The 20604-nt window shown below is 45.8% G+C and overlaps 1 protein-coding gene across 1 annotated transcript in view; it reads right to left on the reverse strand.

Annotated features, from left to right (window-relative positions):
- Window positions 1-5088: 5088 nt before the first annotated feature.
- Window positions 5089-20604, reverse strand: part of SHB (SH2 domain containing adaptor protein B) — a 608722-nt gene continuing 593206 nt past the window's right edge. Inside the window, exon 6 of the mRNA XM_069630369.1 lies at window positions 5089-12566. Coding sequence (XP_069486470.1) covers window positions 12383-12566 — 184 coding nt within the window. The 3' untranslated portion in view covers window positions 5089-12382. The remainder of the gene's footprint in view (window positions 12567-20604) is intronic.

Here is a 20604-nt window from a genome sequence, read left to right on the forward strand (position 1 = left end):
TCAGGAGTCTCTCGAAGCCCTTATCTCTAACTATTGTGTTCCACCTCGAATCTTCATCAAAGTGTTACCATCATACTCCTCACATATTCCCACAGCAGGAGTGTCGTTTATATGCTGAGTGCATCAGTTTCAGCGTTAGAGCACAGCAGGATGTTTAAGGATCTGCAGGAGACCCCCTGAAACACGTCCTCTCCCATGGGTTCTTAGCCACGCCCCTAGAGGTTTGAAAACTTAAGGGTGATGTTAGGATGTGTACTGCTGATGGCATTAATTTTCTGAAATATTGGCTGGGATGATGGTGAGCTACAGCAGCCCCTTTTATAATTGGAGTACAGCCAGGCAGTAAGATACAGCAGCCAACACATTACACGGACGATAAAAGCTTGAGAGTGGCAAACATTAGTAATATTGTCAATATTGCTAGCAAAGTCAATGGGTGAGGCGGCCAAGCTGTTTCCAACCATTGGGCACATAAACGCAAAACACCAACAGTAAAAAACATTGAAAACAAACTTTTTATTTATGTTCATCATTGTCCCACTTGCTTGCCACCAACTATCCAACCTCGGACAGTAACGGAAATAAAGACTTGTGTGTGTCAGAAACAAACTAAATGGTGTTGCTGAGACGCAATATCCTAATTTATGTTCCCTTATCAAAAATTAAAGTAGAAAGAAAGAGGCCAGTGTGCTGCCCTCATCTAGTCTCCAGTTTACTGAGTTTTTGCTGGTAGATGTCACCTTGATGTGGTTTGATTGATTGATTGATATTTTATTTCTATTGCGCTCGTACACAAGTGTTTCAGAGCACGACAAGGCAAGGGAGGGGAACAGGGGAGAACAAAACAGCGATCTTACTAGGCCCAGTGACATTGAGAACGTGCAAGTGAGAGGGGGAGGGGAAAAGTGCACGGAAGGGGGAGAGGTGGAAAGTGCGAAGCAGAGGAGAAACAGATAAATAACAATAAATAAATAATAAAGGCAACAAACAGTGGTAATGCAGCCAGAAATGTGCAAGTGCTAGGTTTAAGGCAGCAGACAGGGTAGGTCTGATAAGTGCAGGAAGAAAAAGGGGGGGGCTGTATGGGTACAGATACAGACTCCAGTGCAAGGGGTGGCCTGGACGGCAGTACGGGAGGGTGGCAGGATGAGCAGGTACCTGGGCTCAAAAGACAGAGAGTGGCCAGGTGCACGGTGCCAAGAGAGAACAGAGCAGCAGGGGAGAGGGGGAGCGAAGGCAGAAGAAAAGAGGAAGGTTTTGAGGTGCTTCCGGAACCGGAGATGGTTCTCAAGTTTTAGAGTGGCAGGGAGGCTGTTCCAGAGGGAGGCCCCAGCCGAAGACAGATCTACCCCCAGCTCATTTCTTAGAAAAACGACTGACCTTGAGTGAGTTGGAGGTAGAGGAGCGAAGAGCTCGAGAGGGGAGGTATTTGCGGAGAGATAGCTGAAGGTATTTTGGACCCAGGCCCCAGAAAGCCTTGTGGACAATGCAGAGTGTTTTGAATTTAATCCTTGCATCCACTGGGAGCCAGTGGACAGATTTCAGAGCTGGAGAGATACGATCCCAGGGCTTGAGGCCAAGGACAAGTCTTGCAGTCCTGTTCTGGATTAGTTGCAGAGGGCGGAGAGTAGAGGCAGGTAGATTTAGATAGAGGCTGTTCCAATAGTCCAAGCTAGAGAGAACCAGAGCTATAGATACCAAGAGCTTCTGGGGTAAGGAGAGGAAAGGCAGAGTACCTCTGTGGAAATGCAGTCGGAAATTTGACTTTTTAGAGATCTCAGAGATGTGGGCGGAGAAGGAAAGGGTGAAGTCAAAGATGACCCTGAGGTTCTTAGCCTCGCAGGTGGGGGTAGGTGGAGGGCCAAGGGAGGCCGGCCAGAGAGTGAGGGGAAAGGATGGTGAAGGTGTGCCGATGAGGAGGATCTCCATCTTGCTGGCATTCAGACAAAGATCATTGGCGGCACACCAATCCTGAATGGCAGTTAGGCAATCAGAGATGAGAGAGGGAGAGGAGGTGGCAGAGGGCAGCCTGAAAATTCTGATGCGAAGGTCTCGAAGAAGGGCTTTCTAACTTCCAGTCACATGTGTGCTGTGCTGCATTCTTATGATAGATCATGACCAGAAACCAAACCATTAAAACAAGGCACATTCCTTGATAATACCGATTTAGCAGTGAATTCTGAGCCTGGCATTTATCGCAAACAGTTTGGCAAAATGGCTTTGCCGAATATTTGCTGGGACTATGCATTCAGAGGTTTGTAGTATGGACAGGCACTGCGTGCATACACATCAGACATGTATGGTGTCAGTACATTTGATAAAGTATGCCCATTCGGAGTATCATTATTCAGAGTTCATATTACTCAGAATGGGTGTGACAGATTGCCATTTGGCAGGGGAGTAAAAACACAGGTCTTATTTTATTTAATAAAATGATGCCGATAATTCAATTTCTGAAAGGGTAATCTGCTAATTAAATTCCCCTTTGATAGTCTCCATGCCAAAAGCATAGTGTACACAGGTTCTCTGCTGCATCGGTAGCCTAATCAGCAGCACCTGCTCTCCAGTGGCACAGTGCAGGTTCAGAGGTTGCAAGTGCCCACCCATTTGACAGCTGCAGTGACAGCCACGTCTCTGCAGTGCAGGGGCTGCATTTAAGATATGCACCCATGTACCAAAACCCATAGAGTGGACTGTTCTGGTGGAAGGGTAATCTCTAAATATAAGCCATAATGGTGCTAGTTATATTTCTCATAACTATTGCAGCCACATCTATTTGGTATCACGTCAGCCCTGTGAGGCCAGCTCAGCTGTGAAAGGAATATGTGGATTTTCTGCTGCAGCCAGCAAAGCTATAACCTTGGGGATTGCCCCACGTTCCTTTGCTAGGGCAGGTAACACCGTCCCCTGCATGACAGCCATGCCACAGGAAGCTGACCTGGAAACAGGAATCAAAGGGCAAACCGATTCACAGAAAGCTTGACCTCACACCAGGGTGCTGCATATTTAAAGGAAAGGCCTCTGATTATTGTGAGATGGACAGTGGGCGGGGTTATTCTAGACAGAGGGAGCTCTTTGCAATGGGATGAAGGTTCCATCATCTAATTTCTCTTGGCCTCTTTCCTTCCTGCCCCCCCCCCACTTCATGTAGCACAAAGCACTTTGGTTTTAAAGTCACAAGGCAAAGTTAACTCATTTAAAGACCAGGGATTGGACCCCTAAACGGTATAGCTTCAGTCCAATCACCTGTGGGATTTTACTTCTAAAAGAAGGTTTCTCCTATCACTTCTTTGATTCACTCTAGAACACACCTGAGAAGGATTCATTTAGACCTCTTTTTGGGGAGTTGTACTTTCCAGCAGCCTAAACCACTGAGGAGGATAAGAGCAGACCAAGCTAGAGGAAGGCTCTGCCCCCTATCCACACCCAGGCAACATTGGGTGTGACTCTTGCATGGATCAAGACCAAGACTCTTCAAAGGCTGGGAAAGCAGTCCCTGAAAGCACTCATCCTGACCTAGAGCCACTGGCGTGGTTCTCACAGCATCTGGAGGACCAGATAAGGATCCCTGTTCTGCTGCATGGAACTGTTGAACTGTGGTCTTGCCATGTTCGGCGCCATCGACGGATCCTGCTGCTACTGCCTTTGGCACTCCTCCAAACATTCCAACTACAGTGCTTGAATCTCAAAACCAGTTTGATGCTGTATGTGCCCTCATCGAAGAAGTCATCTGATATGCTTGAACAACTGTTAGTCTCTGGGACCAGACAAACCACTGGAAAGTCACTGGCAGGCTAAAAACTAGGGGTTAAAAACACAATTTGACCCAATTCTCCTTCAAACTGCTGAACTACATTCCGGAATAACAGGATCATCAATTCGAACCATCACTGCTGACTTGAACTGCTGGAGCATCACTCATCAACCATTCCCAGCAGTTACAACTAGACTTAAAACTGGTTCTACCGAGTGCACCAACCTGCTGCACCGAACACTGCCTTCAAACTGCAACAAGCATGCAAACCTGCTTGACGCCCCTTTGCTGCTTGGGCACACACGATCCAAAGTGCCAGAACGAAGCTCGATCCACTTGCACCATTGCAAAAGCCGGATTCTACACAGTTGAACTGACAGAGAACCGAAACAAGGTACTGTTGACCAGAAATTGACTGCCACTGGTCCATTTTGGGGCACTAGAGACTGGTTTGGTCACTTGTGCACATTGTCATTCGTCGGTCACTGCTGAATTCACTCAGAGTTGTACATTCTTCCGTCTGTGGCATCTTCTCTGTTCATGCCACAGGGGTGAGTTTTTTTTTTTACAGTGTTTCCCATTAAGTTTTCTAGCAACTGGTGGGTTTGATTAAAGTATACATATATTCATATAACTTTGGACATTTCCTTTATTTTGGACGGTTACTTTGCTGTTTGGGTCAATACTAGTACTACATTCACACTCCCCCTAAGAGCATACCCTTTCCTCGGCCCGCGTTACCACAAGAGGCAAAGGAGGTATATCTCTTGACTGTTCCCGTTTTACCTTTAGGACTGTGTTGGCTCTTGGTTTGTAGAAGTGTGAGGGCTGAGCTGATGTTTAGCCTCTACTCATCCTTTTACTCCTGCAGGGCAGAAGTCAATGTGTCACAATGACAGAAGAAGGAAATACCCAGACAAAGCTATTTTGCCCAGATGTTTACTGCAAGCACCAGCCTCAGAATTAGACTAAATATTTGCTGCACCAGCCAAAACCAGGCATAATCTATTGAATTCAATTAATCGGGGTGGGGGCTTGAAGGGTCCACAGGCATGTGGTGCTTTTCCCGGTAATCAAGGGGATCCCACACCTATCTGGTGACACCGCCCCCCCTCCCCCAAATTAATCCTCGCTGGGTGCCTTAATACATCAGAATGGGGTGGAAAAGCGTGACCATCAGTTACAGCAGCTCTCAATCTTTCATGCATCAGAGCCAATTCCTTTTCCAGTAAATAGAGCAGCACGCTCTTGTATCAAGACTAGAATCTCCTGTGTAAAGGTAGGAAAATATTTCACAATTGTACATTTAGAAAGGTAAGAAAACCAGTGTCAACTTTTTAATTTATTTGAAAATCATTTATTTACAATTCAATAAAGTGCAAAACCAACACAACGTTGCAGAAATGTGAAAAATATTTCAGCAGTAATTACAGTTTTAACAATCACATTTTAAAACAAGGACAACATACAACAAGTGGGTGCTTTTGTGACCCATTCTTTTTAACCCTACAAAAGTGAACCTTAATTTGACTGAGAAACAGACCAGGAGATAGAGGGAAAAAAATACACATTTTGAAAAAACATCGTAGGATTATTTCACTGGGTAAAAGAAGAATACACATTTAAAAGGACAAAATAAGGTCTGGATTTTTACAAGCACCAAAAAGAAAACGACAGGTGAGTTTATGGTAAACCATAGATGCCGTTGAGGCTAGAGCGGCATTTCCATGTCTATTAGGTCTACGCAGTTTCAAATTGAGGCACACGTTAAATAGACAATTTTCATAGGAAATTATCGGCCAATAAATTGGCACACTTTAAATCGCATTTCCTAATTTGGTTTCCAAGATTGCCCAGGCTGCCGTTTTCAGGTGCATGCTTCTGTCATCTACAAGCCCCTTTGGCCAATGAGAACGAGGATAGACAGTTTCAAAACATAGCTTACAATGGTTTTCCCCATCTAAACCACTCAACGGGAGCAGAGCTGTCCATGCGGTCATAAAAAACGCAATTTGGCCTTTTTACATAATTCACAGCATAATTGTTAGTTTCACTGCATGCCACTGACAGGGCTCTGGGCGCCCAGTTCCTTAAAAGCATCGTCATTTCACTTGTTAACTGTTCAAGAAAACATGAACGCATGCTGACAAAGAGGAAGCAGACCACAATGAGAGGAAGAATAGGGCGAGGCCGAAACAAATAATGTGTTCTTTTTGGGATGGCGAGCCATCTATGATTAAAGAGTCAGCTCTCATCTCCCAGCCGTGTGTTGAACCGAGAGCCACCCCGTGTTGAAAATGTCGCCAGCAAGGGAAACGATGCTAACACCAGCCACTGCCCAAGCACAGCTACAGAAAACACTACGCATTACCATTGCTCTTAAGCAACATCGGAGCCAAACCCTTTGCTAAAAAGAGGGGGAGGGGGCTGGGGTCGCTCCAGGGGCCCCCTCCTCAAGAATTTCATTTCACAGTTTGGTTATACTCCCTCGTTTGGTAAACCTGCTAGACGCCCATTTTACTGTTAATCAGGTAAGATTGCACCCCCACACCGAGATATACGTGCGGGAAGATCCATGTCTAGACCCATACAGATCCATCTAGTTTGCGGGCTCGCTCGCTTGCACAGAATGCATCCTCTTCATGGCAATATTCGTGCCACGGGCATTTTCGGTTTCATTGTTTTGCAAGTAATCAGGGGCTGATTGCACCTAGTGGAGCTTCTGAACTTAAGGGGCGGCAATTTTCGTGTAATTAGTATCACAGCAGACACACGTCGGAGTTAAAAAGCTCCGGGGTCGTGGACTTGGCAATGCTGCTCGGCATATGGGGGAGGGGTGCTCGTGCTCCCCCTAAAGACTGAAGTCGCGCAGATCACCGCTTTTGGAATAACGCATATTAGGGATGGGGCGCTGAACTATAGGACTGCTACGCTATGTTGCTAAAAACGGCTTGCAACAAAAGCAGACGAAGCAGTAATATTCTAGCGCGGCCGGCACACGCAGACTAGATTTATTGCAACAAATTGCTGAGAAGCAAGAACATAAAAAGGACAGGAAGAATATTAAAAAAAAAAGTTGGGGTGCACTGTATTTGCAGTGTAGCATGCTATCCTGAAAAAATGTCGAAATGCAGTTAAACTCGACCAGAGACTGTTATTTACTTAAAAACAGAGCCGGGGTTCAGGTTGTGCCAGCTGTACTGCAGTCAAAAGCTGACTATTTGTTGCTGTTAGTCGCTTTACTAGTTCATACGAGAAGGCCACAATGCCAGATGAGGTCTACTGTCAATTCTCCTGCTAGCAGTCCCCACACGTATGCCCCCTCTTTGAGTCCTTACAGATTGTGGGTGACCTATCTATCCCTTGAAGACCGGCACCTTGCTGTCACAAACACGTTTTACTCCTCTGAATCGGGATAGGACTAAAAAGTCTACATCCATGAGCCACACAGATTACCAAAAAAAGGAAACCCCAGCAGCTACCCCATGCTCACTCATCCAGTTAAGCGAGGATCAACACGCTAGAGGATTTCAGCAGCATATCAGTGTGGGTGGTTACGGAGACCTTTCCGTCACGTGGAGCATTACATCAGATACATCCACATGTCCTTCAGATTAACTTCAGACCCTGAGAAGGAAATAGTCCTCATGATCCGGTCCACAGTGAACGCGTAGTGATGAATTCATACATCAATTGTGATGTGGAATGAGGTCCTAGCCCACAGGGTCTGCAACCTGCAGCTCTCCAGATGCTTTGGATGACTCCCAGGAAACCTCGCCATTGAATATGGAGACAAGGGCTGATGGGGGCTGTAATTCAAAACATCAGGAGAGCCAATGGTTGCAGACCTCTTTCCTAGTCTCTAGTGAGGGTGGCTAGCTGCGGGGCATAGAATGACCTGGAAGTACATCGTTCCCTTCCTCTGGGAGCTTCTCCGGGTATCTTTACCCACCAGACATGTGCATACTTCACAGGTACTACTCTTGGGTCAGGAACCCTCGGGCCTGAGGGATGAATGCCCTTTCCTTTCGGTGGCATCTAGACCATCTCTATGTTCCCTGGCTCTCTTGGGGGTCAGGAAGGGGTGGCAGCAGTCCAGTTTCCACTCTCTGGAAGAGGGCATTATTGTTCCCCCGCATTCAAATGTCAATGAGGTTTCCATGGTCTCTTCCCCGTTCACCCTCCATTTCTGAACTGTTTCCATTCATCCCATCTCACTTGAAGTTTGTACTAAGGGGCTTGGTGGGTAGAGGCACATCTACTAGTGTTGAGCTACAATCTTGAAATCAGGGCATTCGATGGACAAGTCCAATTACTGCTACCTTCTGCTGCTTAGTGTGCCCACTCAGCCAAGAATGTTGTCTCTTGCAAATGATTTCAGGGTTTCTTGAGCTGGAGTTGGCCTAACCCCAACAGTGTTCTGTAGTGAATGAAATACAATTGTTATGCTGTCAAAAAAGGTTTATCTTTATTGTTTAAAATTCCATTGTAATCCTCTGGCTGTTTCTACAATACATTGAAATGTCAATTCAATGTGGCTGTCCATTATTCATTGCTTTTGAAGAGGCTACCCAGGTCTCCATAGAATGTAGGCGACTTCCCAGCGTAGCATGCATATCATAGGATCAGCTTTCTTTACGTCCATCTCCACAGCACCAGTGTGTGTGTAGGGGAAGCATTCTAGCACAAAAGCTGCTGATTCACACAGTGTGTCCATATACAGCCAAAGGCCAAAAAGCTTTATAAAGAACTATATGCTTTAGATGTAACTACAATAACTCTTGGGTGCCCGTTAGCACAGCGTTAATTCTGTAGTCCAGTGACACGATTTTGACCGCCACTGTAAATGCTAGATACAAAATGGCAGTAATGGATCTTAAGTGAGGATGTCAACGTAACAGCATGACACTTTCGTCACAATGAAGAAGCAGCTCTAAATTATCATCAATCATTCCACAAAATAATTGTTTATTAATTTAGAGGTTTTAGCATCCTATGAAAGTAGCCAGTGGTAACATTAAACATTTTCGTTAGGGTACCGTTTTTCTGCATCTCCTTCGCATTACATGCTCATTTCTTCCTCATTTTTTTCTCATGATCACAAGTCAATGTGTGCCTTCCCATGTTCGAGGTTAACTTTTCCTGTATTCCGTATATGTTCTTAACCGACCTATGAAGCCAGAAGCAAACGTGTCCACTCTTGGCCTCACTCATGCATGTCTTCTGTAACCCATGCCTGCTTGCCAGTGTGGCAGCTATGAAGGTGTTGCATCAGAATCCATTGCATCACACCTTATACTATCACCTTGAACGTACAGATGCAATTCCTCATTTACTACATGGAGACCGGAGCAGGTTTTCATTATATGCAGCATGTTGACATGATGCCTTGGTAAAAGCGGCAAGTCTGAGACTGGGGAACAGTGCTGTGCAATAGAAGTCTTTGTATAAGACTTTGGGAATAAGTGGCATAAGCATGTGGGCAAGATCTATGCCGTAGCCCTGCCACACCCAAGCACAGATTATCAAGCCATGTTCCCATGCTGATGCTTTGCCCGGCGGAAGGGTTGCCAAGTGTGGCTGGAAGGCACTACAGAACGATTCTTTTCCACACCAGGTACCCACAGGGGACTTGACGGATGCAGAGATGGTATCTCATACAAAAATAGCAAATATTTATAAATATTGTGACTTGTTACAAAAAAACAATTAAAAACGGACATGCCAATGAATACTAGGTATTCATGTGGAATGGAATTGGGGCACAGTTTTGTTTCTACTAAACAAAAAACACATTGTTAGGATTTAAGCAAAATAGTCACAAAATACACAATAATACATAAAAAAACAATAGTTCCGCATGCTTCAGGAGAAGAATGGATGAGGAAGGATTTTCAGAATATGGGACAAACACCCAGCGGTTTGTGATTGACAATTCAGGAAGCTCAATTCAGGGCCATCACTTCTTGTCAGTGTTCCAAGCATCCCGATTGGCCGCTCAGGTATCCTTTGGCCCACTCTCAGTGCACACCAGCTCCCGCTTTAGGCCTCCCCTGCATACATGCCCATTTCTTATTTATTTTCTCCACCCATTTGCCACTTTAACTCTGTCACCCCTCTTCCACCGTAGAGAATAATGACTGGCTCCCCCATTGTGCCCATCTGCCATGTTTTCGGCGGCCATCTTAGTTTGTGGAGCGAGAACGTAGCTGGCGGAAGGCACATATGCTTGGTTCTCAGGGAAGAATCATCTAATTGTTTCCTTCTAGGATTGTTCCGTGACAGAGCACACTATCTTCTATGACTGTTCTAGGGCATTGGGCCTTATGTTTATTCGTTCATGATTTTTCTACCACTCTGCGTGATGATCACAGGAGCAGGCATCAGAGGAGAACCCGTCATAAAATAAAAGATTTGACACCACACTCGTGGATAACCAAATATAAAATTGTATTCAATTATTTAAAAAGAGGTAGACATGGCCCTCCCACAGAAGAGGTTCCCCTTTGACACATTTTTCTTTATTCTGGAGCTTTGTCAAGAAATAGTGAGAAGATACTTTTGAACTTGTTATACCCAATCACCTTCTGATTAAGGCAGAACAGGAAGGCGCCTAGTTGTGAACAGATAATGACTTTTGCAGTGCATGTTCGATCTTTTGAATTATACTACTTTTGATTAAATTGGCATAGAGTCCGCCAGGATCTTCGAATGTTTGAAAACAATCTATGTGGGTCTGTTTGCTTTACCAAGTGCTTCTTTCTGAGGTAAAGCCGATTTGAGCAGTCTCGTCCTCCATTTCTTTGCTCAGAGTTGCTGTCAGAGCACTAAATCTGCACTGAACATTGCTGTAGGAATATTTAGTGGGTGCCGTGCCAGAACCTTAATGGCTTTTTATCCATCAGATGGCGACTGGTTATCAAGATCTGAGGCTTTCAGAATTAATTTGCTTCATGCTCTGTTCGGACGAACAGTAAAACTAAGAAATGAGCTTGATTCCTTACCGACAGGCATGGGCATAGCTTTTCAATAAATGTGAAGCAGGAAGCGTTCTTGAAAGGAGGAAGCATTTTGGTAGGCCAATACGCATTAAATCTCTTGCAGACTTTTAGAAAAGAACTCCTTCGTAGTGACCTATGCTGCCCAGAAAACAGCACTGGGTCGGTTTACCTTTTCTAACTGCATTTATTGCCTGGCTAAACACAGCGGTGTCCCCAATCTTCAGAAGTCCATGCACCATTGTGAAACGGGCCCATGCGTTGACAGACAGAGGGACACAGGCTGTGAACGCATAACAGATCGAGGCACTTTTTGAATTCCTGCCCCCACCCCCCATCCCACCAATTAACATATGTGGTTAATGGCAAGAGCATAGGCAAGCACTTCCATTATCCTGGAAACTGAGAGCACCCGGAAATTGTGCAAAACATAAAATGAACGTTGAGCAAATGTAATGGGGAGAAGAGTCTACAGACTGCAACATTAAGTCACATTTTATGATGCCATAAACAAAACAAAAAACAATCACATTTTGCTTTTAAATTTGCAAAATAATATTCATCTCCCACTTGTTTAACCAGGCCGTTTATTTGTGCAACTATATTTTTTACCTGTCTTGCAATAACAAATTATGCTAGAATTTACTGGCTACCCGAGCGAGACCAGATTAACTCAGTACTCTCATAATGACGTTTAGAAAATAGGCTTGGCAGAATCTGAAATTCTGGTCTCATCGATTTGCTCCCAAACGAATACAAAATAGAATCCAGTCACAAAAACAACAACCCAAACATTTTATGTCTTCTTCGAACGCCAGAAAAGTCAAGACGCATAGTACTGAAACAATAATAACGCAGAACTGGTAATGCACCTGAACATTTCGGCCCAACACTGGAAAAACGAGTCCAGTAAATCCTTAACAGATGGAACTGTGTACCAAAAAACAAGAATAAAAAATATACGTATATATTAAACCGCTATTTTATTTACAAACCCTACTCATAAATAATTCAACAACAAGAAAATACTATTGCAAAATTACTTGTGAAGACCTCCCTTGCACCAAGTAAAAATTGTGTTGCCGTGCTGACTCAAATGTAGAAGGAACACCTAATCAGATGTTGGGTGGTAAGGGGCCGAGCACTTGGGCAATGGCGGACGTGCCACACCATTACATTTAGTTCAATGACAAGTACCCAATGAATCTGCATCAAGAGAATGATCCCAGTGTTAGATGATTGGTGGTGTCAATCATGACCGTCGTGTAGGTCTTTGGAGCTAGCATCCCTGGAATTGGCCCCTTTGCTTTACTTATTTTTTCCATTTTCGAAGACGGGTCTTTCGATGTATAATGATTGTCCGAATTACAGAAAAACACAGACTCAATTGGATTCCTCCTCCAACTTCGAAGCGACTCATCATTCGAAAGCCATGCAGTAGTGCAATAGTACGATACATAGAACAAGAAAGGTGCACAAGCCAGCAAGTTAAAGTTCCATGGCAGCATGCCTCATTTCAGATGTTGGTAATGGAAATCCCTTGCTCTAAAGGACATACGCAGCCAGACTATTGCTGCATCGCTTGCCCATCATCTCCTTTCCATAGGAAGAAGCGAGATCAGCCCTCTCTCTAGAGGGTACGCACAGCCACCGGGTACAGCAGCGATAAATGTTCAGCTCCCTTTATAGGAAGCTTTTTCGTTGTGTAGTAGTGGATGACTTCCGGGACGGTGTCAAACGGAGGGCTGTTCTGGCCTAAAATGTACTTCTCTTTGGTCTTTGCCAATTTCATATGCATGAATCCTTGGCTGCTCCTGTGGAGAAAAGAACATACAAGAGTCAGCCATTGCATAACAAGCTCGCCATAAGCGACTCATCCCAGCCGCAGGCATTTTACAGAATGGCCACACATAGGGCTCTCACTTTTAATTGCACTGCAACAAGTTTCAATATGAAAGATGATACCACGAAGAATACAATACGTTCCAAGTTTTGAACATCACAGAAGGAACAAATTACCCACCTGTAAACATTGATCTAAGATCTTTATAGTGTGCACAAGAAAAAAACATTGAATAGATGCCAATCGTAAAGATGAGACTTGAAAAAACGAGAACAAAAAAAAAAACGTGTTGGCGCCTTAGTCACTTCATTACAATAGCAGATGCTACAGTAGTGAGAGGGAATAATTAAGCCTCCAGAGTACCCAAAAGGCAACAAAGGCCAATGCATGCCATGCGTCCCATAACTCTATCTCTTGTGCAGTCCATGTAGCTGAACTGGTGGGTAGGGGCAGATGCAGGGGTAGCGGGAGTAGGGAGCCCACAATCTACCTCTTCTTCATCCAGATTGATAGGCTCAGGCTGGTCATGCTCTTCTGTAATGTTTTGAACAGGGATACTATCAGGTTCTGGGGTAGTAGACCGTTCCCTAGGCTTGTCCCTTCTGTCCCCTGTGTCCCTGTCTTTATGAGAGGGACTGGAGTTGTCCTTATGAACCCTGCTCTTGTAAGAGCATTTCTTTCGAGCTAGTGGTCGAAATAGGGGCACTGGGCGTCTGTTTTTCAATAGAACGGGAAATTCCTGACTTTTTGCCCTTTCCCCCAGATGTAGGTCGAATTTCAACTACGGGAACGGGCTCGGTGGTGTCTTTCGACGGCACGAGGCTCGGCGAGGGATTTTTGAGTCTGACGTCATTTGTCTTTACGGGCTTGCCATGAGACGGCCGATAGGGATGTTCAGAGAACCGCAAATCCAAAGATTTGCCCTTCGCCGGCGACTCTCGGTGTGCGATTTCTGTCGCATCGCTGTGGGGAGTGTGTTTAGTGTGTGGGAGTGTGGTGCCCTTGCTGCCGGGTGTCTTCCCCATAACAGGACCGCCGGCCTATCTATCAGGGTCAGGGACTGGCACTGTGGAACAGCGAGGTTCCCCGTCACCCTTCCCATCCGAAAGCGTCGCTGGGTGCCCCTTCATCCATGGCGGCCTCAGCCTGCATGGCGTGATGGGTCCAACGTTTTGTCCGCCTGTCCAGATGCTTGTATCGGCTTAGATTCACATGCTGTGCATAGGCCGACATATAGTGGAAGCTGCAGCGTATTACAGTTGTTTTTCAAACTTGAAAAGGGACATCGACAGGGCGTGCCAGTAATACTATCCCTAGTGTGACGTCCACTGTACCCATGATCCCTCACGCATCAAGGTCCCTCAGATTGTTATTTTTCTGACATGAGGTAGCATGAGGTGTAGCGTGAGTACAGTTGTATCCAAGCAGATCCGTATCTGACAAGCTCATAAGCATCCATGCGCCTTCTCTCCGAGGGGAGGAAGGGTTGGTTGCATGTGAATCTAAGCAGATACAAGCATCCGAAATACGATTACGGTGAGTAATATATCCCTTCCGAGGCTTGTGGAATCTGCTTAGATCACATGCTGTGCATAGATTAGCGAGCAGTAGAAGGAGGTGGGATGTGAGAAGGTTCATGAGCGAATAAATGTCTTAGAACCGCTTGCCCCACTCGTGCATGAGTGTCAATGCAGCATTGAGCTCCATGTATCTGCTTTGCAAACACTGTCTAAGGGGACATTTGCAACGAAAGCCAGATTGGCTCCAGTACCTCTTGTGCAGTGGGCCCTTGGCGTAAAAAAGGCAGTGTTTTATCTGATAGGGAATAGCACAGTTGGATACATATGACTATCCACCTAGAGATTTATTTTTTTATTTATTTATTTGCATTTGTATCGCGCACTTGCAGCCCAAGGGCATCGAGGCGCCGTTACATGAATATGTAAGAAATTTGACATACAGGTTGAGGCGCCATTAGGCTTCTTGGTTAATTACAACATAGCATGAGCAAGTTACATACATGCAAAATGATAGAGAACAGTAGGTTGGTTCTACATAATAAGGGTGGTGCAGGTTTACAACTTTCAGTTGAAGAGCGAAGTTTTGATGGCTTTCCGGAAGGCTTGGTGGGATTCGATCTGTCTCAGGTGAGGAGGGAGTGCGGTCCAGTGTGTGGCGGCTAGTGTGGGAAAGCTGGTGCCGCCTGCTCTGGCTTTACGGATTTTAGGTGTGAGGATAGTATTGGAATAGACTTCTCTGAGGGGTCTTGAGGCAGTATGCCTCGTGATTCTTTGTGATAGGTATGGGGGTGCAAGCTCATGGAGACATTTGTGGGTGATGGCCAGCGTTTTAAAGACAATTCTCTCTTTGACTGAGATGGCATTCTTAGAGATGCTGTCACCTTCTCTGCCTGGCGCTATGGAGACAAACAGTTGATCTGTTTTTCTTAGCGGTCTGGACTTGTCTACGTAGTAGAGGACTGCTCTCCTCACATCTAGTGTGAGGAGTTTTACCTCAGCAGAGCTTTTGGGCTCCTGGAAGAAAGCCGGTAGCTCAGTAGACTGGTTTACATGAAATTTGGAGATTAATTTAGATGAGAACCTAGGGCGAGTATGTAAAACCAGCTTGTCTGTATGTATAGTAAAGAAAGGATCCTGCACTGACAATGCTTTGATTTCACTAACCCTTCTTATGGAAGTGATAGCTACTAAGAAGGCAGCTTTATAAGTCAGGTGTTTGAGACTAGACTTGTGCATAGGCTCGAATGGGGGTCCCATGAGCTTAGCCAGTACCACATTGAGGTCCCAACCTGGTGGTGGGTTATAAATTGGAGGGTGGAGTCTCTTTACCTCTTCCATAAATGCCTTGATGACTGGTACCTTCTACCATGAGACCTTATTATGGGAAGTATAGCTGGCCTAAAGATTTTAGAGTGTCATACTCGTCCTTTGCGGTTTTAAGTGCATCTTCCACAGCCTTGCCGAAGAGCACGTTAGGTCCCAATGGCATGTTTATTAGAGTGGCTTGTGTTTCTGGCCTAAAGTCTGACTGGCGAAGCCATGCATGCCTCTTTATAATAGTCCCCTCTGCAATGACTCTTCTGGCATTGTCAGCTGCATCAAAATTTGATTTGAGGAGACAGGTAGATATGGCCCTTCCGTCTGCTGCCACTTGAGCTAGTTGTGATTTAAGTGGCTCCGGGGCAGACAAAAGTAACGCAGAAATTTCCTCCCACTTTTGCCAATTATAATTCGCCAAAAGTGTTGCGTTGTTGGCTATTCTAGTTTGATAGGCCACAGAGGAAGCAACCTTTCTGCCCATGGCATATACCTTTTTGCTTTCCTTATCCGGTGGGCCTTCGGAGGAAGCAAGGGGTGTGCCTGTTCTCTTTCTTGTTGTGGTAACAACCAATGAGTCTGATTTCAATTGGCATCTTATATATAAAGGGTCTGATGGCGCAGGTCTGAATAGTTTTTCCACATGCGGGTTAACGGCCCGTGTGAGATTGGGTGCTTCTAAGGAAGGCTGTATTCAGCATTGGACCGATTTTATTAGCGGGGTAAACTGACTGTTAAGACGGATTTCTGAACTCTGTCCTGGAGGGGCAGAGGTTCAGAAGGCCAGCCTAGTTTCTTGGAACAGGGTAACCTCTGGACAACCCAGACCAATCAAGGTAGCGATCGCGGCGGTCAAGACTAGGTCTCAAGAGGGGTGAGGGTGACTGAAAGCCCGCAATGAGCACACAAAGCAAGGACACTTACAAATTACTCCAAGCAGGTGTTATATTAAAAATATAGACACATTTATTACAAGGTCTTTATAACATTGACCGTAGCGAGAAATCACAATAAAACTCAAGTAAACCAACACATACCAATCAAATACAATATATATACAAATACAAACGAGTCTAACGAGTTAGACGCACAAAATGTGTAGACCACCTAGATGGGGAGGAAAACAGGCAGTGCCAATAATAGTTAGACCCAGTCCGCCTTCAGAGGCACCTAACTAAAAGGAAGTCTGAGCCCTACGAAGAGTGGAGCCTTGTGCTCAAAAGTACCTGCACATGCTGGTGCCAATGGGCAAAGGGGAGTCTCTTCAAGGGAATCAGGCAGTTTAGTTCGATGAACAAATGAAGATGAACAGAGCTCCGCGACTCAAGCGCAGCCTCCACTGTGGGCAGAAGCAGAGCGCGAGTACGGGAAGGCGTGCTGTTTGACACAGCGGGGAAAAGCTATGGGCTACTGCGGGAGGTCAACCAGTTCCTAGCGATGCTACTCATCGGTCCCCGATGCAGGCAGACCCAGGCTTCTCCGCGTCAGTTTCAGTGCTGGCAGGTTCAGATACGAGCAGGGGACGTCTCGGCGTTGTGCAGATTCCGCAGCAGCAGAAGTAGAGTGGAGGATGTCCCAAACGCAGTGAACCCGCACAGTTTGTTACCACAGCAGGGCAACAAAGTGGACGTGTGTATTTCAGCCCAATGTACACTACTCACTTCAGACCTGGGAATGCCAAGTGTACGAATTGTGTGAGAGTGACAAGGACTCGTAATACAAAACAACCTGACGGCGGTTACAGAGCAAGACTCCTGGGTAGGCTGGTCAGTCCACTGGATGGCCCAGAGACACTTCCGAAGGATTACGTGCAGGAGATGGTGAAGATGCCGAGAATAGTTGTTCCCACTATTCCAAGGGGTCGAAGTACCAGTACAGGCCTTCTAGTTCGATCAGAGGTAGAAAGGGTTTCACAAAGCGACAGCAGTGCAGAGGAGCAGTCCTTCAGCGGGTCACCAGCGATTCCTCGGTTCAGCCTCGTAGTTGCAGGATACTTGGCTCCTGTATTCCTTTGTTCGTGAGAACTCAGGAGATCGACCTGGTAGTGGTGTTTCCAGCCTCCTCTTATCCACGGTTCCCTTCGCGCCAAAACGGAGGGGACCCAATGGGAGATCTGCTCACAAAACACTCACACCATATGTGGACCTTTCACGGACCATGGTGGTCCCAGGCATTCACGACACACTAGACTCTCTGGCACCCAGGATGTGTATTGGGACCAGACATCCCAGCCCGCATCCTGGAGGCACACACAAGGCCTGTAGAAGCCCGCAAAAGCATCTGTGTTTCGCGGGAAAGTACATGCCCAAATAAGGAAGGCCCCGGGTCGGCTTGACCTGGGGAAGGTGAAGGGGGCAAGACGGTCAGCGGGCAGGACAAAGAGCCTAGTGGTCTGGCCATTTTGGGAGCCAGGCCACCATTTTGGGCTAAGTGCGAGAAACGCGCTTAAATGCCAAAAGGAGCTCAAAAACACAAAGAAACGATTGCTGCCACCAGTCCCGTCCGTGATTCACTTGCACCGTTCATTAACAATCCTAAGAGAGTATCTAGGGCCTGTAGAAGACTAGAGACCCAAGAGAGCAGTAACTTAGCTTACAGTGCCATGTTGCGCGAAAGCTGCAACATGATAAAGAAACTACGGAAAACAACGTTTCCCAGTACTGACTGTCTTAAGGGCATGCCAGTTTCCCCGTAAGAATGGAGCGAAAGCCCAGAGGAGTGCGGCAGAAGGCTGCACTTCTCTGGCAAAGTCTAGATCATGGTGAAAACAACAGCAAAAAGTTTAGGGGTTGCCACATGGAAGGAAAATTACCCACAATTAAGACATCTCTCCTAACACTGACCTTCTGCCTTTTTGTCCCCCAATATTTGTTCAGCGAAGTCTCTATCCGCCTGTGTGTCCATTTGGAAGTGTTTTGCCGCTTTGGCTTCATCGAGGAGGGTTCATTATCGACAGGGGAATCCACCACTGGTGTGTCCTGATTAAGAGGGGAATCTATGGAGTACATGTTAGCTTCCTGGTCTGCCTCTGGGTCCTCATCATCCCTATAATAAAGTTAATCTGTTCATTAAGTTGAGGGTCAGATGTTTCCACAAACGAGAGATCCTCCTGATCTTCTGGTTCTAATTCAGGGTCATATAGACCTATAACCGTACTTTGTAAGGGGACATTAGAGCAAGACCTCTTAGAAGGGGGTTGAGTGGGTAAGGCAGAGGCTTGAGAGCCGGAAGGGGTTGAGGTGGGAGGCGTGGAGTGGAAACATTGAAAGTAATCTGGATTTTTTTCATAAAAATTAGCCATGAAGGTCATTCTTCGCATAACCCTATCAATATCTTGTGACGACCATTCCTTTGGACTTGGGATCACAATAGATTGAGGGGAAATACCAAAGTCCTCATCAGTGGGAGGTATAGTTTTAGGTCTAGAGTCCTTAGGTTTCTCTATGGGCTTGGATAATATTCCCTTTTGTGGTGTCTTCTCCCTATATGAGGGCTCTTGTCCCAATGAGGGGTCTTAGAGGACTTTTAATCATTTGTAAGGAGTGTTTCACACACTTCTTGGGGCCTGCCGCCTAATCGGACGATTAACGTCGAACTTCCAGTGTGGGGTCCGCAGACGATTGGTTTTCGGAAGGAGTTTTTCGAGCGACACCCTTGCCGTCTTTCGACGGTTGAACCCTGTCATGTGGCGATCTTGATCGAGATTGCCCAGAGGACCGGGACTCGGTGGACCTTTCTTGGGGTGTCGAACGTTGTCGAATATTCGACTGGGGCTTATGTGCTTGGTGGTGTGTGCTATTGTAGCGCTGCCGCCGCCGGGTGTAGTCCCCACGACATGGCCGCCGGCCTGTCCTATGGGGTCGGGGGTCTGCGCTTGAGTAGCTGAAGCTACTCCGTTGCCCTCGCCGTCCCAAAGTACGGCATTGCTGCATTCATTAAAGATTCCCTCTACCTACATGGCCTCGAGTTGCCTGGCCTAGTGGGCCCCTTCCAAGGCTGAATGGACCGTCGCTGTAGTTTCTGACAGGCAGTTTTCTTTCTTCACCGGCGTGGTGATTCGGCAGTCGAAGAAAGGATAGAAAGAAATACTATCGTAATTATGTAAAAGTCAATGGCTTACCGCCGAAGGAACACCGCTATACGTGTCCATCTAGCATGGCGGAAAAAAAAAATCTGAGGGTCCTCGACGAGTGAGAGATTATTGGTACAGTGGACATCACACTAGGGATAGTATTACTGGTACGCCCTGTCGACGTCCCTTTTCGAGTTTCGAAAACAACTGTAATACTCTGTAGCTTCCACTAGATGTCGGCCTATGCACAGCATGTGATATAAGCCGATTCCACAAGCCTCAGAAATATATATATATATGATACTTTACTCACCGTAATCGTATTTCTGTTGCTTCTATCTGCCTAGATTCACATGCGCCCACCCTTCCTCTCCGTACTGGAGTAGAAGGCGCATAGATGTTTTTCTAGGTTCAGTGTTTCTGCTTGTTCACTCGCGCTACACTTCATTCAACCTCATGTCAGAAACAATCTGAGGGACCTTGATGAGTCAAGGACCATGCGTACAGTACATGTCACACTAGGGATAGTATTACTAACACGCCCTGTCCGCGTCAGTTTCCGAGTTTCGAAAACAAATCTTGTAATACTCCGTGACTACCACTAGAGTCTCTTTCTCTCTCTCTCTATATATATATATATATATATATATATATATATATATATATATATATATATATATATATATATATATATATATATACACACACACCTTTTAGAACACATTTGCAACCAAAATAACACGCAACCAGGATTAGATGAAAAATGTGATGAAAAAGAGAGCAATAGGGACAAAGCAGACGGGCATTCTCCGTAAACTGCTTCAGTGGAACACAAGCATAAGGTTGCACGTGTGCAATGTTGCCAGGAGAGACGATTATAGTTTACTAGTTTAATGACATGAAAAGAAAGCTTAGTTCCCTTTCAACATACTTATGTGCACGGTTCCGGGCCAGAACTAACAGTGAAACAACCATAGTTTAAAAATCAACCTTTCCTTTCTTGCCGAGGCACAAGTTGCTCGCTTTAAACTCCTAGGCTGGAGACTAAAAAGTGGGGAAGCAGGAAAAAGGGTAGGGAGAAAAAGGCTCAACAAGCCACT

The sequence above is a fragment of the Ambystoma mexicanum genome, chromosome 6q, assembly GCF_040938575.1.
Source record: "Ambystoma mexicanum isolate Mex_15411 chromosome 6q, UKY_AmexF1_1, whole genome shotgun sequence".
Classification (NCBI taxonomy): domain Eukaryota; kingdom Metazoa; phylum Chordata; class Amphibia; order Caudata; family Ambystomatidae; genus Ambystoma; species Ambystoma mexicanum.